General features: G+C 42.6%; 1 protein-coding gene across 1 annotated transcript in view; it reads left to right on the top strand.

The window, feature by feature from the left end:
• LOC113829392 (collagen alpha chain CG42342) overlaps nucleotides 1-17,532 on the top strand; it is a 40,909-nt gene that overhangs the window by 8,104 nt on the left and 15,273 nt on the right. The window contains exons 3-12 of the mRNA XM_070132554.1: nucleotides 2,991-3,026; nucleotides 5,608-5,643; nucleotides 6,459-6,527; nucleotides 9,281-9,349; nucleotides 10,679-10,735; nucleotides 11,443-11,631; nucleotides 12,667-12,738; nucleotides 13,067-13,102; nucleotides 15,298-15,391; nucleotides 15,670-15,785. Of these exons, the coding sequence (XP_069988655.1) occupies nucleotides 2,991-3,026; nucleotides 5,608-5,643; nucleotides 6,459-6,527; nucleotides 9,281-9,349; nucleotides 10,679-10,735; nucleotides 11,443-11,631; nucleotides 12,667-12,738; nucleotides 13,067-13,102; nucleotides 15,298-15,391; nucleotides 15,670-15,785 (774 nt within the window). The remainder of the gene's footprint in view (nucleotides 1-2,990; nucleotides 3,027-5,607; nucleotides 5,644-6,458; nucleotides 6,528-9,280; nucleotides 9,350-10,678; nucleotides 10,736-11,442; nucleotides 11,632-12,666; nucleotides 12,739-13,066; nucleotides 13,103-15,297; nucleotides 15,392-15,669; nucleotides 15,786-17,532) is intronic.

The following is a 17,532-nucleotide window of genomic DNA, read 5'->3' as shown; positions in this document are numbered from 1 at the left end:
GGAGGGGAAGCGAGACGGGCAGAGGGGGTCTTTGGAGGGAGGGAGGGGGGGAGTGGGAGGGATGTGGTTGGGTGGGATTGGGAGAGGGAAGGAGGCAGGAAGAAAGGAAGAATGTAGGAAGGGAGTAGGTATAGATTCACAAGAATGGGAAAGGGTGGGAGGGAAGGAGAGAAGAAGGAGGGAAAGAAAGAATGGGGAGAGGAAGGGTAGGTGTGAAGAGGGTCAGAGAGAAGAAGAAGAAGGGAGGAGGATAAGGCGATGACCTCGTATGAAGATGAGTAAGAAGGAAGAGAAAGTACTTAGAGAGGGAGAGAAGGACAATGAAAGGAAAGGGAAGGGAGGGAAGAGAAGAAGTAACTAGGCTTTCTAAGGGAGAAGGGAGGAGGCAGTGAAGAAGGTGAACGGAAGAGAGGATTGGGGAATAAGGGAGGGAGGAAAGAGGAGTGAGAGAAGGAGGAGAGAACGGAAAAGTGAAAGAAAAGGGAGAAACGAATAGAGGAGGAGATAAAGAGACAAAAATCTCCCGGGAGAGAGGGAGAAAGAGAATAGAGAAAGGAGTGAAGTAGGAGGGAAGTAGGAAGAAAGGCTAGAGGAGAGGGTAGGAGTGTAGAAATGGTAAATGGGAGAATGGGAAAATGAAAGGAAACGAGAGGACGGAAGAACGGTGAGAGAGGGAGAAGAAACAAGGAGAAAATACAGGGACGAAAGAGGGGTGGAAGAGAAGAGGATTACCAGCGAGACGAAGAGAGGAGAAACGGAGGGAGGAGAGAAGAAACGGAAGGATAAAGGGAGAAAGACGGAATAACAGAAGATGAAAGGGAGGCGGATAAAGAGGAGGGGAGGAGGGAAAGCGCAAAAGAAGAGAGAAAGGAAGGACAGAAGGAGAAAGGGATGAAAGAAGGAAGGGAATGAAAGAAGGAAATCCAACAGCCGAAAGGATAAACAAACAACCGAATAAAGAGAGAAACAAAGAGAAAGAGAGATATCAAAGAAAGCAAACGATACAAAAAAAAAAGAAAAGAAAACAAAATAAGAAAATTTGGAAATGGACCGAGAATGAAGAAAGACAAAAAAAAAGCTCACCACAAGACGCGTAACGCTTAAGGAATAACAAAGGAAACAAAAACAAAGAGAAAGAGAGAAAGAAAGGTGAGAGGGAAAAGAGAAAAGAAAAATCCAGGAAGTTCCGAGTCATCTGTAATGATTTGAGCGCCGGGACTTCGAGGCTTTGTGAACTCGGGGCCGCGGCGGCGCATCCTGATGAGGAATCGGCGGGGGGGAAGGAGGAAGGAGGGAGGAGGGGAAGGAGGAAGGAGGGGGGGAGGAGAGGGTTGAGGGAAGGTTAGGGAGGAGGTTAGAGGGAGTGAAGGAGGAAGGAGTGGTTAGGGGTGGGAGGGGGGGGAAGGAGGAGAGGGGGGGAAGGGGAAGGAAGGAGGAAGGAGAGGGTTAGGGGAGGAGGGGGTAGGAGGAAGGAGAGAGGGGGAAGGAGAAGGAGGAAGGAGGATAGGTTGGGGGAAGGTTAGGGAGGGGAAGGAGTGGAGGGGAAGGAGGAGAAGAGGGAAGAAGAGAGAAGAGAGGAGGGAAGAGAATAGAAGAGAAGAGAAGAAAGGAAGAGAGAAGAGAAAAGGAGGAGGGAAGGAAGGGGTGGTGAATTGAGTAATAGCCGGGACAGGCTTCGTTGGTGATAGATATGGTGATGAGTCCAAGGTCACGGACAGCGAAGTGCATAGAGGATGAGGAATTAGGTGTACATTTTTATTTTCCTCCTCTTCTTCTTCTTCTTCTTCTTCTTCTTCTTCTTCTTCTTCTTCTTCTTCTTCTTCTTCTTCTTCTTCTTCTTCTTCTTCTTCTTCTTCTTCTTCTTCTTCTTCCTCCTCCTCCTCCTCCGCCTAGTTGATATTGACAATACACGTGTCTCGAGCATTATAATTTTCTTGCTTTCTTCCTTCCTTCCCCTACGTCTGAAATTTCCAAACAATCAGTAAGGATTTTTTTTTCGCTCAGTTTGCGGGAATCAGCGGCGTGTTTCAGCGGCTCTTGCATCCCGCGCTGTAAATCCCATAAGGACATATCCTCCGTGGGATTCGGGGATTTTTTTTCTCCCCTCAAGTCTGTCTCTTCCGCCATTTTTTTTTTTTTTTTTTTTTTTTTTTTTGGCAACTGCTCTGCTTTATGTGGAATGCGAATCGCCAAATACACGAGTCCACATAATGAAATCTGCTTCTGAACATGGTTGGAAAAATAGATATATGTATATTTTTTTTCAGTATGGACGTCAGACATACTTTGAAAGAAAAATTAATGGATGATATCTGCGGTTTTTTTTAATGTTCTAATCGCTTTGTTTGGACTAATGCTTTTGAATTCACCAGATTGAAATATTAAAAATTCTCCCTTTTTTGGCTGACTAATAATAAGTTAAACGGTAACCCCCGCTCCCCCCCCCCTTCCAAACGAGTCTTTATTTTTAATTAACAGGCGTGTTTGTGCAGTACTTTCAGAGCTCATCTTAACATCCTCCATTCTTTTTTAAATTGAATCAAGCTTGTTGCTCTAAATAGCCAGCGGTGGGTTGACGCGTTAAGCCATTTTGTAGTAGAGTGAGTGATCTCCGCTCGACCCATGTTTGGTCTGTCAATGTTGACTTGGTAGGTGAGTCAGGTACACACGCTCTAAGATGTGTTCTTGTGGCGCTGATGAATAACTCTTTTTTTTACTTTTTAAATGTTGCTGTCGTTGTGGAGTGTATGGGAGTATTTTTTAATTCATTGGGGGATTTTTTATTAAAGGCGGTAGAGTCAGAATTATCCAGGCGAGCGTTATGTTTTTGGCGCGCTTTTTTTTCCAAGATGGCCGCCCCTTCTTCGTTTCGCTTTTGTTTTTGTTTTTTTCGCGCCACAAGAACGCAGCTTTATTTCCAGGTGAACTAATCGTGCCTTTGGTTCCGGGGTCGGAGGGTGACTGCATTAACGGCGGTTTCTCTGTTTCAGGGCCTTAAGGGACACCGCGGCTATCCTGGTTTCCCGGTCGGTGGGAGCATTGTAATGGGCTTTTAGGGCCGACCCTAACTGTATTACAAAGCCGTAACCTAACCCTGATCTAGCTCTCTTGTACACACGGATCGTATATAAGTCCACACCTCCTCTCCTTCCTCTAACAGAGAGACGGTTAACCCTCTGGCATCGTGGGGCTCGGGATTGACCTTTTGGGGGGGTCGTGATGACCTATTTTGTTGTCGAGTTCTTGAAGTTTACTCAAGGGCGTTGGGGTTCTCTTCCGTGAATGAACTTTGTTGGCGCACATCATTTTCATTTTCTTTATTGTGTCACATCACTGTTTAACCTTTTTAGTGACTTTTACTTTTTAACGTATTTTATTCTTTGAAGTTCTGTTGATTCTTCTTGATGGGGTTTATGTTATTTTTCAGTTTTTTGTGGTTGTTTTTTTCTGTGATTGGGTTTCTTCTCCTTTCTCTCCCCCTCCTTCTCTTCCTCTTCTTCCTTGTTCTGTTCCTTCCATTCATTCTCCTCCTCTTCCTCTTCCTCCTGACTGTTTCTCCCTTTCCTACCCTCTACCCCTATCTCATTCCCTTTCCCCCCTTCTCCCCTTTCTCTAATCTCTTCCCCTCTTCCTCATTTACGTCCCATCTCTCCTCTTCCCCTCTCCCCTTCCATCCCTTCTCTTCCCCCCATCCCCTCCCCCAACCCCTCGCTCCCCCATCCCTCCTCTTCCCTTCTCCCCTCCCCCTCCCCTCCCTCCTCTTCCTCCGCCAAACCCTTCGCTCTCCCATCCCTCCTCCTCCCTCCTCCCCTTCCCCAACCCCTCGCTCCCCCAGTCCGTGCGCCCCCCCCCTGCCCCCTCACTCGCGGGTGTAGATCCCTTAATACAGGGCAATGGCACTCGTAATGGTGCCGCTGATGCCACGGGGTTGCTCGCTCAATTAAACACTAATATTTATTAACAGCCTCACCAAGGTTAATATGCGCCGGCGGGTTTCGGTCCAGGGTCGTTTTCTCTTTTTTTCATTTTTATTTTTTGTTCTCTTTTTTTGTGGAAGAGATTTGGGGGAATATTTTTATTTTCTTTTTTCTTTTTTTTTTGGTTTTGTTTTAGTGGTTTTATTTTTTTTCCTGTTCTCTCTTCTCGCTTTTGTGGAGCGATTTATGGGTATCATGGCTTTTTTTTTTTCTTTTTTTTTCTTTTTTTTTTCTTTTTTTGTCTGGCTAAAAGTAACTGTCAGTGTTAATTAACGTTGGTTGGCTGTTCAACTAATCTAGGGTTAACTGTTCATCAGGAGAGCACTTCCCGTCCGACGGGATTTTGAACTTTATCGCCTGCTGGAGTGTGGGCGATATCCCCCTGTCCCTCCCTCACTCGGCGCGTGCGGCTGCGCATTCTCGGCCTTCTGTAGGTGCGCCATAAGGGTGCTAATGCCAGGCGCCATGCGTCACGGGATTGTCTGGGTTCATCCGTGTATATATCTAGATGGAGTAGAAATTAACCTTTTTCGATTCCCTCATGTGAGCTGGGGCCGGGGGTGGGGGTGGGGGGAAGGGGAGGGGGTGGGGGGAGGGGCCGGGGGTGAAGGGGAGGGGGAGCGGCCGGGGGCGGGGGGAAAGCGCAAGGGTGGGGAGGGGCAGGCATTGGCGCTGAGACCAGGGATCCAGGATCAGCTGGAATTTTAGGGCACGAGCCGGTTGTAAATATCATAATCCTTGGGTTTATATATATATATATATATATATATATATATATATATATATATATATATATATTATATATGTATACATATGTATATATGTTTATATATATGTATGTATACATATGTATATATGTGTATATATATGTATGTATACATATGTATATATGTGTATATATATGTATACATATGTATAATATATATAATATATATATATGTATATATATATGTATGTATATATATATATATATATATATATATATATATGTATGTATGTATATATATATATATGTATGTATGTATGTATATATGTAAGGAATTCAACCTATAAATTGACCCTAGGTTCCCTAACAAGGCCCTCGCAGCCCTCTCTTTTTTACTCCTAATCTCTACACGCAATTACTCGGTAAATTACCCTGTTATTCTTCCCTCGACGATGTGCACCTTCCCTGCATGGCGTTAATCAGGCACGAGCTGCATGGTAACTTGCTTGAGACGGTTGCATGTTTATCATTATTATTTTCTTATTTAATGTTTTGTAGTCCATTGGCTCTATGTGTTTTTGTTTTTTTTTAATGCAATATTTTACATTAATATTTTGATGGAAGATTTTGATTTAACAGAATTAAACATATAAAGCTTAGTAGCATGGTTTTCACTCAAGAAGCATATTACGTGAATTAACAAGTGTCATCCAGACTTGAATCTCAACTTGATTTCTTTCTTGCCAACGTCCATTATTTTATTATTTTATTTTTTTCAAAAGACCAGTAACGTCCATTATTATTTTTTTTTTTCAAAGACCAGTAACGTCCATTATTATTATTTTTTTTTCAAAGACCAGTAACAATGCCAACCCCTATGCCCCGGATGCGGACTCGGAAATAAACATTTATATATCCTTTCAGGGCCCCATCGGCTTGGACGGGCCAAAGGGTGAACCAGTAAGTTGTCTTTGTCATCGTAAGAACACGGAATGAGAGAGAGAGGGAGAGAGAGAGAGAGAGAGAGAGAGAGAGAGAGAGAGAGAGAGAGAGAGAGAGAGAGAGAGAGAGAGAGAGAGAGAGAGAGAGAGAGGGAGGGGGGTAGGGGGTAGGGGGTAGGGGGAGGGAGGTAGGGAGAGAGGGAAATAGAGATAGAGACATATATATATATATATATATATATATATATATATATATATATATATATATATATATATATATATAAAGAGAGGCAGAGTGAGTGAGTGAGTGGGAGAGAGAGGGGGAAGGGAGGAAGAGAGGAGTATGATAGAATGAAATAGAGGAAAATAATAGCATGGGAGAAGGAGAGAGAGTAAGAGAGTGAAAGGGGAGAGTAAGAGAGAGAAAATTTGTATATTTGAAAAATAAGAATATATATCTATATGTGTAAACATGTACCTCGATATTTTGGATATCTTCAACAAGGAGGTCTCTTCTCTGTTGCTTACAACGTTGTTGCACTGCAAATTTAAACTTTTATGTCTGTATTTTGTCTCCCAAATTTTTGTATTTGAAATGTGGCTGGCAGAAACCGCAGAGTTTAAGCTCCGTTGTACCTTGCATGACATTTTTTGCTTCTCTCGAGTTTTGAGTTTTTGTTTCCATTTTATGAATCAAAAGGTCGGAAAATCGCCGGCTCAGTCACCGTTCATAGCGGTTTTTCCCTTCCCGTAGTCCTTAGGTCCCCGGCAGGAGAGTGCATGCGAAGGGCGGCGTTCCCCAGGGCGACACTAATATTACCTTAACTCCTGCAGGGCGAGCCGGGCGAAAAGGGCGTGAAGGGCGACCCCGGCAGCGGCTACGACATCTTCGCCAAAGCCAAGGTGAGGTGTCGGGACGAAGGAGCTCCCGGGGTGTACAAACGAACGAACAAAAAAGATATATTAAAAAAAAGTATATATATATATATATATAAAAGAGGATTGAGGATTTGAACGTTTTGTACATATTTGATGGTTCTTTTTCTGTGTTCATATTGATGTGTATTTTTTTGGTCTTGTCCAGCTTTTATTTTTTAAATGAGATCTTATGGATAGTTTTTAAAAAAATACTAATTTCATTAATCTTTTAGCTTAGGAATTTAAGGAAGAGACGTGTCCCAGGTGCCACTAATTTTTTATCCTAGGTAGGGAACGAACGGCCATTGAATCAGGGTTAAAGAACGTTATAAGTGCCACGCCGTCTTCTAGAAATGCCACTTTTCTAGAGATGGCACTGTGCCGTTCGACGCGGAGAGAGAAAGACGAGCGAATGGCACTGAATGTCGGCGAGAGGGCTTTAGAGAGCTGCCAAAAGGGTGGCGCTGGATGCCTGTGAGAGGCGTGAGTGCTTCAAGGGCGTCAGGAGAGGATGATAAGGGCGCAGGAGGGGGGGGAGGGAGAGAGGGAAGTTTTGAAAGGCTGTGTTGTTTTCTCAAGGCTTCCAGGTATTTCTTGAGACGTAGGTTGAGAGGAAGAGGGAGGGAAAAACGGAGAAAGTCAGACAGACAGACAGGCATACATACAGGCAGGCAGGCAGGCAGACAGACAGACACCGAAAGAAACAGACAGACAGACAAAAAGACAGGCAGGTAGGCAGACGGTCAGACAGACACCGAAAGAAACAGACAGACAGGCATACATACAGGCAGGCAGGCAGACATACATACAGACACCGAAAGAAACAGACAGACAGGCAGGCAGGCAGACGGTCAGACAGACAGACAGACATACAGACAGTCAATCAGGCAGGCAGGCAGACGGTAAGACAGAAAGACAGACAGACAGTCAATCAGACAGGCAGGCAGGCAGGCAGGCAAGCAAACGGCCAGTCAATCAGACAGACAGACTTATAGACATAAAAAAAGACAAGAAACTGGAAAAGGAAAAAAAATAAAGCAAGACTGTTCAAGATCTGGCTTGTGTATGCCTGGTTCTTGGGGCGGGTTCATCGGCAGGAGTATCAGTGTCAAGGGAGGAGTAAGGTGCTGGCTGTGTGTGCGTGCGCGGGCATGTGTGCGCTCAGGAAGGAGAGAGGGGGGAGAAGAGGAGAGAGAGAGAGGGGGGGAGGGGAGAAGTGGAGAGAGAGAGGGGGGGAGGGGAGAGAGAGAGAGAGAGAAAGAGGGGGGGAAGGGAGAGAGAGAGGAGGGAAGGGGGAAGAGAAAGAGAGAGAGGAGAGAGAAGGGGAGAGAAGGGGATAGAGAGAGAGAGAGAGAGGAGAAGGGGGAAGAGAGAGAGAGAGGAGAGAGAAGGGGGAAGAGAGAGAGAGAGAGAGAGAAGGGGGAGGGGGGTTGAAGAGAGAGATCGAGAAGGGGGAATAGAGAGAGAGAGGAGAGAGAAGGGGAAAGAGATAGAGAGAGGAGAGAGAAGGGGAAAGAGTTAGAGAGAGGAGAGAGAAGGGGAAAGAGATAGAGAGAGAGAGAGAGAGCGAGAGAGAGAGAGCGAGAGCGAGAGCGAGAGCGAGAGCGAGAGCGAGAGCGACAGAACGAGCGAGAGAACGAGAGAACGAGCGAGAGAGCGTGAGACCCGCCAACCAACCGACCAGCCGACCGACCGAGAGGTAATCAGTCAATCTGTCGGGAGAGCTGGCATTACCGGTCGGACAAGGGAATCACATTTGCGTCTTGTGCATGTCGGTGTCTCGTAAGATTGATGTTGGCAGGACATCCGTTGAGGCGGGCTGTCAAGGCAGGCTGTCAAGGCGGGCTGTCAAGGCGGGCTGTCAGGGCGTTGGAGCGAGGCCAGCAGGCAGCCAGGCACACGGGATGTTGATCGCCTTTCTAGTGGCCATTTTGCTTGATTCCTTTTGTCCTTTGTCGACTCTGGTTTAAGCATGTGGAAGGAGTAGGAAGAGGGAGAGGGAGAGGGGGAGGGAGAGAGGGAGGGAAGGGGAGGGGGAGAGGGAGGGGGAGGGAGTGGGAGAGGGAGAGGGAGAGGGGAGAGGGAGAGAGAGAGGGGGGGAGTGAGAGAGAGGGAGGGGGAGGGGGAGAGAGGGAGGGAGAGGGAGAGAGAGAGAGAGAGGGAGAGGTTATTGGGGGTTGAATAGAATTTTGGTTTTAGGGGAGACGGGAAAGTAAAAAGAATAAATGATACAGGTAGAATTTAGATCTATTTTGGAGAGACGGGAAAGTAAAAAGGAATTAAGTCCAGGTGGAATTCAGGTTTAGGAGAGACGGGAAAGTAGTAAAAAAAATTGTAAGTAGAATTTAGTTTTGTGAGAAACGGAAAAGTAAATAGAGCAAGTAGAATTTAGTTGTAGGAGAAACGGAAAAGTAAACAGTACAAGTAGAATTAAGCTTTAGGGGAGACAAGAGTTGAAAAAAAATAATAAACTTCCAAGTATATACGACCCAGGTGTGTGTGTGTGTATCACGTAGCATTTCACAGGTTTCGGTTTTAAGGTTTTTGTCCCCCAGACGAGCGCTGTTAGAAGGCAGTAGCGAAGTAGCGGACAGCTTTGGGCTAACTCCTGTCCTTCACATTGTTCACTCAGGTTCTCTTGCAGGGATCGGCATAACCCGCCAGCCAGCTTCACTCCTGTCGATCTCCAAGCTTTAAAAAATCGGCTTTTAACGGTTCCAACTCACATTTTATTTCAGGGCATTAAAAGATCTATAACAAGCTTGGAAGGTGGTACGTTAGGCTATGCAGAAATCATCGCTATTAAGGTGAGACAGCACGGAAACAATCTTTTCCACGGGACTCCCCTTTTATTTAGCTTCCTGGTGTTGGTATCCTGCAGTAACCCTCTCTGTGACGTCATCAGTGTGTCCAAACTGCTACCACTCTTTTAAACTCCTGCAAAGTAAAACACCCACGTGATCGCACCTAGTCTTTATTTTAAAAAAGCTGTTTGTCGCACTTTGCTCTAGTTATTGTGTTCTGTTCCACGTTATTTGTTCCCTGTGTGTGACGTCATAAGTGTGTCCCTTGCTACGTCATCGCTGTGGACTGGATGACGAAATTTTTGTGTTTTGCTGCCCACTGTGACGTCATGTTTTCCCGCCATTTTTTTCTTTTTTTCTTGGCTGCAGTTGTGACTTCATCTTATTGATCTACTAACATGGTATTTGTTTGATTTATGTTTTGTACAGGCTATTTCGGTGACGGAGTGTTAGCTGTATATTTCGTTACTCAGTTATCTGTAACACTGTATATTGTTTTTAGTAGTTTTGATAATTTTTTAACCTGCACACCATAATTAACCCCATGTCTATCCGTTTAAACAAAACACAACTCATAAACATTTGTGTTGTACATTTGTAAACTACTAACACCTGATTTGTTTACCTTTTTTGAAAATAAAAATACTAACAATTGTTTCCAGAAGTCTCTTTTTTTTTACGTTCTGTCTACTACGTTCCACGTCACTACTGTCTACGTCCGCTTCTGTGTCTGTTTATGTCTGTGTGTCTGTTTATGTACGTCCTTGGCTGGCACCTTACTAAATCTGTCTTGTGTCACGTGTTTGTAAATCTGGCACCTGCACCTAATCAAGTGTTGAGGACATATACACTTTTTTAACGACGAAATTACCCCATATTGGCTCAAAGTCGTTTTTTTTTCTTCGTTTCATGATAACAAAATAATTGCTTTGGCGTTAAATTCATATATATATTTTTTTGTATTCGCTTACTAACTTTTGTGTTTTTTGTTAACTTCTAAACGGAGTTAATACTATTCCTAAACTATTTTTTTCTTGATTTTGTTTTGAGAGCAATATTTTTATTTTTTGGCAGTAAGCCCCCCAAAAAGTCATTATTTTCCTTATTTTGGACTGATTTTGTATTCACTTGATTTTTTACATAATCTAGACGATTTTTTTTTTAATGCAAGGAGAATGAGTAAGGATATGACCAGTGATTCCTTCATGGCTGAACCAAAAAGCAACCTGGTTTCAGTTCTGCTTCAGTCCTCCCTCTTTTTTTCCCTCACGCCTGTGTTCCCGTTTTCTGTGGTGTGTTCCTGATTGTGTGTGTCTTACGCCCTTGTTGCAGGGAACTCCCGGAGGAGCCTGGGATTACATAGATTCTGATAGAGTATTAGCTATTAAAGTAAGTCAGATCTTGTTTATTTGTTAAGACGCCATGCATTTTGGTGTTTTTTCAATGTTTTGCTGTCACTCAGAATAATGGATACACAAAAACAGTAACCATGGACGTAAATGTCATTGTATATTTATTATTTTTCTTTCTTCGTAAACTATCCTTGATCATGACTTGAAAAAAAAATATTTAGTAAGTATATTTAAAATTAACTCTGCATGCCTCCATCCCTTATATAAACCAACCGTTAGTGCAATGTAGATAAGAAATAATTTTGACTGCATTTTTTCTTTGGTTTTGGGGTAGTATTATGTCTTGATATACTACTAACCATGTGATATATTCTTTCCACGTAATCATAAGTTTTTTTTTATCATAATTAGTTTTTTTTTCTTTTCGAAGTTCACTAAATTAACTGGGCATTTTTCAAGCACCAGTAAGCGGATTAACATAGTTTTTTAAGCCAATAACGCTCTTATTGATAAGGCAGGGCGCAGCGGGAGGACTTCGCTGTAGTATAGTTTTCTAACAATTGCGAAATAGTGTGGATTTAGCCTTGCATTTCAAACCAGTCACATGTAAAGTACCACAAGAAAGGACTGACCTTCCACTAAAAAAAAAACCCTGGTCGCCCCCCTCCCCGCGAGGTCACGGCCAGGGCGCGTCCCTCCCGCTGCCTCGGTGGCGGCCGCGCGTACTAACGAGTGTTCCTGCAGGGCGAGCCGGGCGAGCCTGGGCCTCCCGGACCCATGGGGCTCAACGGCAAGGACGGCCTCCCGGGCGTGGACGGGCGCGACGGCTACCCGGGCGAGCCAGGTCCGCCAGGGCCCGTGGGCGCCCCGGGCACCGCCGGACCCGCGGGGCCGCAGGGGCCGCCCGGACCCCTGGGACCCGTCGGCGAGAGGGTGAGTACGAGGCCGGATCTTGCAGTCTTTCGTTTGATTTTGTTCAAAAGTGCTTTTTCATTATTTTCTTGTTATTATTTGGTTATGAAACTGGTTTTATTTCTTTACGTATATTTATTTTGTTAATTTCACACAGATATCGTTGGTTGAACGCAAGAACAGTTTCGCTATTTTCATTATTATTTAGGTTCTAAGCACAAATATTAAATACCTATTTAGTAAATGAAATTTTCGGTAAAGCCTCTGTAATATTAGTCCTTATTTTGCGTACTCTATCTGTGACACCTCAAGTTACTCGACTGTCTGTACCAATCACTTTTTTCACTGTCATATATAAGTTCTTAATTTCCCCTCCCTGTCCAGTACCAGCTTGTGCTTCACGTGTGCCTGTTTGGTTGAGAGGGATGAGGTGCTGGTGCCTTCAATGTTTTGCCAGGTGCCTAATTTCAGCATGTCTTTTTGTCTGACATGGCCCTGTGATAGGAACTTATTCCTGCTACCTTTCAAATTCATTAATTTGTTATTTCAGTGTACCCTGGCAATTACGTTACATGTAAATAGATAATTGTGATACTCATGTGAACCAGTGGATGTTTGAGGAACATCTGACATACTCTGAGAAAAGTAATTCGAGTCAACTCTCAGGATATTAAGACTCTTACTTCAGTTATTACTCTGAAAAGTCCTAAACTTGAATGAGAATTCTTAATTTATGTACTTGACACCATCACCTCATCCAACATGTCACAGCTTGTTAATATGTAACATTGCTCCCCCCCCCCACCCCCTTTACCTGTGTGTCTGTTCTGCCCCATCGTTCTCGTGTCTGCGTTTGTATCTGTGGTTGTTATGGCCTCAGTGTTGTGGCCTGACTGTATGTGTGTAATCTGTGGTCCTCACTGAGAGTCTTTGTCCCTCATTGTCCTTGATCCTGGTGGTCCTTTTCCTGGATGGTCTGCGTGCTCCCCATGGTCCGTGTGTGCCCATGATCCTCCGTGGTCCGTGGTTCCCCGTGTGGTTGGTCTGATGGTTCAGGGTTTCCGAGGGATGGCAGGAATCCCTGGAATGGATGGTCTGCCTGGACCTATTGGACCTCCTGGTCTACCTGTGAGCAATATTTATGTACAGGACTGTATCACCGGTGGGAGTAGGGGGAGGGCAAAGGGAAGGAAGAAGGAAGAGGGCAGGGCCTGCTGCAGGACCCTGTTCCTTTTTCTCTCCTTCACTTATATTCCTGCTCTCCCCTGCTCACCAGGGTGGTTGTCTCTCAGTATATCAGTGTTTTCATGGTCTTTTATAGTCTAAGATGTTTTATCCCATCTTTCTTATCCAACTGCCAATACTGTGATTATGGTTGATAACAAGATAAAGATAATGTATGGTGTTGCTGCTTCTAACATCCCACCCCCCACCCTCCTCACATCACCTGTGGCAGGGCCCAGAAGGCAAGACCGGCAGCGTGGGATCTCCCGTAAGTTGTAAATGCAGCACCATTTTGGCACTGCACTGTAGCACATGGCAGCCAGCACTGGTAGACTGCTCACTGTGACACTGAGCTTTAATACATAGTCTTACAAAGCTTGAGAATTCTGTTTGTGTAACATGCACTAGTCTAACCTTTCATTGTCTAAGAAAAATTATATGGAAGAACTTACAAGTAATATAAAGAGGCTGTTATTCAGAAACTTAAATCTATTCTGAAATTTGGTTAAGGGATACCTTCTCCTGTGTAGCGTACAATTTGTACCTTGTTTATATCAGGTTTAGGTTTTAAACCAGCAGCATTGTAAGCAAGACAATCAACATGAAACAGGATCTGTTTGAGGCCTTGTCATATGTGAGGAAAAGGCAAAGGAAGATGCAACTAACTGGTGATTAATATTTGTAATCCTGGTTTCATTTTAAAGTACTGCATTTCATTAAATAGAAGGAAGGTAATCTTGCTGTCTAATGTTCTTAGAAGTTATACAGTATATATATTGGTGCATGTTAGACATCCACACATTGTACATAGGTGTTGTCTAGTCCACATAAAGCTGACATCCTTGGTAGTGGTCACACAACTTTACTACTAAAATGTGTCCAATGTGATTACTACTAAAATGTGCGGTAGTTGTTGTTTCTCTAGTTTCCAGCTCTGTTTGTACATATGAATTCTCAGTTACTCTGATCTTCATATCTTATTTGTTTCTTTGACACTGCTGGTTCCCCCACCTGTTTTGTGACAGTTTGAACATGGTCACACTGTTTTTGCAAGCTGTGCTGCCTCGCTACTCTGATCCAGTAGTCCATTTAGAGCTTGGAGTGTGTGATCAAGTTGTTTTTTTATTATTTTATTATTTTTAGAAATTCCAGCAGATGGTTTGATCTTGTTAGAATCTTTTATTTTGTGTTTTGTCATAGAATGGAAATGAAGACTGAACTACAGGATATAATATCTGTTATGATTGATAAGCAGCTGGTATGAATAGCCTGTATAAAACAGCTAGTGATTTACACTCAGTTTCATTACTTTTGAATTGGAAGTCATCTTAAATCTCCTTTCTCTCAAAGATATTCTATGCTCAAAAGTGACATGGTTTGTCATGAAAGTTTTATGATATGATATGAAAAGGGCAGCAAAATAGACCTTACTAATTCTTTTGATCAGTGAAACTGCTAGAAACTTTGTCTTGAAGGTGGCCCACACAACATACAAAGGGACTTTTTTTGGGCTAAGTGACTATATCCATTGTAACATGACTAACAGGGTAAACCTCTTCATGTTTTAACATAACATATTACAGAGGATTATTTAGATAACTTCAGTACTAAATTAGTTACTGTTTATGAAGTGTCTTGTCAAACTAACAGACATTTTCATACTCATTAGTTGGTTTACAGCAGTATTTAAAGATATTGATAACAGACATGTACTGATAATTGCTACTGAACTCTGTGTGTACCCATAATAATTTTAACATTGGTCTACAGTTAAGTAACTTTCCATTCTTATAGATTGACAGCCAGAAAAAATAATTAGACCAGATTAAAAAAAGAAAAAAAAAGATTTTGTAGGATGTATTTCTTGTTTATTTTTTTGGATCAGGAACATTTTTATCAGAATTTATATCAGAGTTTATTCATTCATATTATTGTTTTTTGTTAGCATTCAAAGAATGGCTTTGTCTTCTCTTTAGTTTATTTTCAACTTTTTGCTCAAAATAGTACCTCTTCTACATCTCTCTTAAAGTTCTCTATTCTCAAACATGACAGGTCCTTGTTTCCTTCATTTCTTCTACTAACTATTCTCTTATTCTATTGTTTTCCCTGCAAATGTTTACTTTTATCATAAAGGAATTGAGAATTAGATGAACATTTTCCCCTTTCACCTAAACTTGACTACTTCTCTCATCTCCATCCTTTCTTCCCTCTTCCAAGACACCTCCTTTCTCCAAATTTCCCACCTAGCTACATGATCCTATCTCACTTAATTAGCTCTCTTCATTCATGGGAATGACAGATTTCATTTCCTAGCTTCCCTTCCCCCACTCTTCAGCATGACTGTCCACTCCTCAACATAGGTCAACATAACAGTACATGTCCCCACATCCTTCTGCCCATCCTTATCCAAGGCATGTCTCCCTTTTCCCTCCCTTGGCACGACTGACCCTTGCGTCCCCCCAGGGTGAGAAGGGCAGCAAGGGCGAGCGAGGCGTCACCACTGTGAACGGCAAGGAAGTTGCAGCAGCCATTCTTGAAGGTCCTCCAGGGCCGCCAGGTGAGTCTTTTGGTTCTGTGATGGTCCCACACCTGCCACTTCACTCCTGTGGTACCTTCCATAGCATCCTCATCTTAGATCATGTGATAAATGACAGTCTGTATCCATGCTATATGTACCTCTTTTTCTGTGTTGGTTTGTGGATAATGCCTGGTGTTCAAGCAACCTTCAGGCTTAGAAGTCAGTGAGGCTAAGAAGATGCCCAGGTGTACATAACATCCAGCCAACTCGAATGATGGAGTCATAATCCCTCCTCCCCTTCATCCTCTCCTTACTAGGTCCCCCTGGGCCACCTGGTTTCAAAGGTGAACGTGGCATTGAGGGACCAATTGGACCCCCTGGGATTGATGGTGTACTAGGCCCACGAGGACCCAGGGGCAAGCGGGGCAAGAGGGTATGTACCACATGTTATAACAGGCTCTTAGTACAAACATGGGTGCACTCTCTCACAAATACACACAGACACATATATGTACATGCACATGTATAATGGGATGTGTCCTACTACAGCTATAACTGTATGATTTTACAATGATAATGATATAGCTATGATGTGTAGGAAACACACCCTTTTAAATCAAAGATGCAACTGTTGGTGACACCTTCATTATATTGGGAAGTTATCTAGTTTTACACACCTACATATGGAGACAAGTATATGCACTTTTTTCTTTTTCTTTTTTTTTCTTTAATATACCCAATTTTTTATACTCAGGCCAGCAGTGAATCAGAGTTTATTAGTAACAGATTAATATGTTGAATATTAATACTAATCTCTGGCAAATATCCTGCCACAACCATAGATGTGGAATGTAGCAGGACTATGCCTTAATAACTCAGTTAAACAGTCTGTGCTGTTTGGTTTAATGTATTTGCAACATTTCTCAATATTAATCCAATAAATTTGATAGTTATAATTAAACTTCAGAATGAGTATTAACTAATCACTTGAGTCTAAAAGCACTGATACCTTGGTAATGTACAGGAGAGTGAATGAATAGATGAGTAATGTGTACTGAATCCTGTTATATGATTATGTAATATGGTCTCCACAACCATATGGACAGTGATATACTAAATCCTCCCATTCCCAATCCTTGCGTGTGTGAAATTCTATGTATTCCTTTGTGTGTGTGTGTGTGTGTGTGTGTGTGCGTGCCATGTTGATAGTGTATATACACATGTCTTTGATTTCCACCTCCCTCAAAGTTTCCTATTTGTGTTTGTTATTTTGTACTTGCTTATTATGATAATGTATGTGCCTTTAGTTCTTGCATGTCAATGTTGCCTTATTTTTGCATAACTGCATGAACAAGTAGCATACCATTGATTATAAATCATTAGTTACTTTCAGGTCTTCCAAAAAGGGATTTGGTTTTGTGGTTGCTCGAAATTTTCTTTGGTTACTATTGGGTGAGGTCTTTCATTCAGGTTTTCAGTTGCACTTAGGTGGTTGGTTGCTACTAACAGAAAATCGGTTCCTTATTTTCTTGTAAGCTGATTTGTGATTGGTCAGCTGTGGTGTTGGTGTTTGTCCTGTCTCCACCTCCTCCAGTCGATTGACCAATGGTCTCTCGGCCAAATGTGACGTCACTAACCCTTTCACCCAATCTGGTGTCACTAACCCTGTGTTCGTCCTGTGTTCTGTGTAAGTATTATTGTGTATTTGTGTAGTCCTTGTAAATGTTATGTGTACTTTAAACAGTAGTTACTAACAGATAAAATGTTAATTAATAAAACACTAACATTGTGTGCTGACCTTATTCAAGAAACGTATATTTAAAGGATGTTTAAGGTTGTTCGGTCATCTTTATACATACACATTTATGTTTAGTTAGCATTCTATGAATTTTATGCACAATCTTTTGTTTCCCATTTTTGCATTTAGTTTAAAGCCTTTTATATATTTTAGTTCTGTTGGTACTATTATGTTTGTTTTTAAGTTGTTGATACTGTAATGATAAACTGATATTTCTCTTAAAAGAATATATGCTCATGTGACTTTTGAACAGTGCCAGTTCAAGTTGTAACATATTGACAAAATAAGGGGGAGACAATATAAGGAAGTGCTCTACTAGATAGAATTTCTAGGGAGTATAGCATGTTATCCCATGGCACCTAATAGTTGCCCTATATCATAG

The sequence above is a fragment of the Penaeus vannamei genome, chromosome 17 (genome assembly GCF_042767895.1).
Source record: "Penaeus vannamei isolate JL-2024 chromosome 17, ASM4276789v1, whole genome shotgun sequence".
In the NCBI taxonomy this organism is placed as follows: Eukaryota; Metazoa; Arthropoda; class Malacostraca; order Decapoda; family Penaeidae; genus Penaeus; species Penaeus vannamei.
This window is presented reverse-complemented; position numbering and strand designations above follow the sequence as displayed.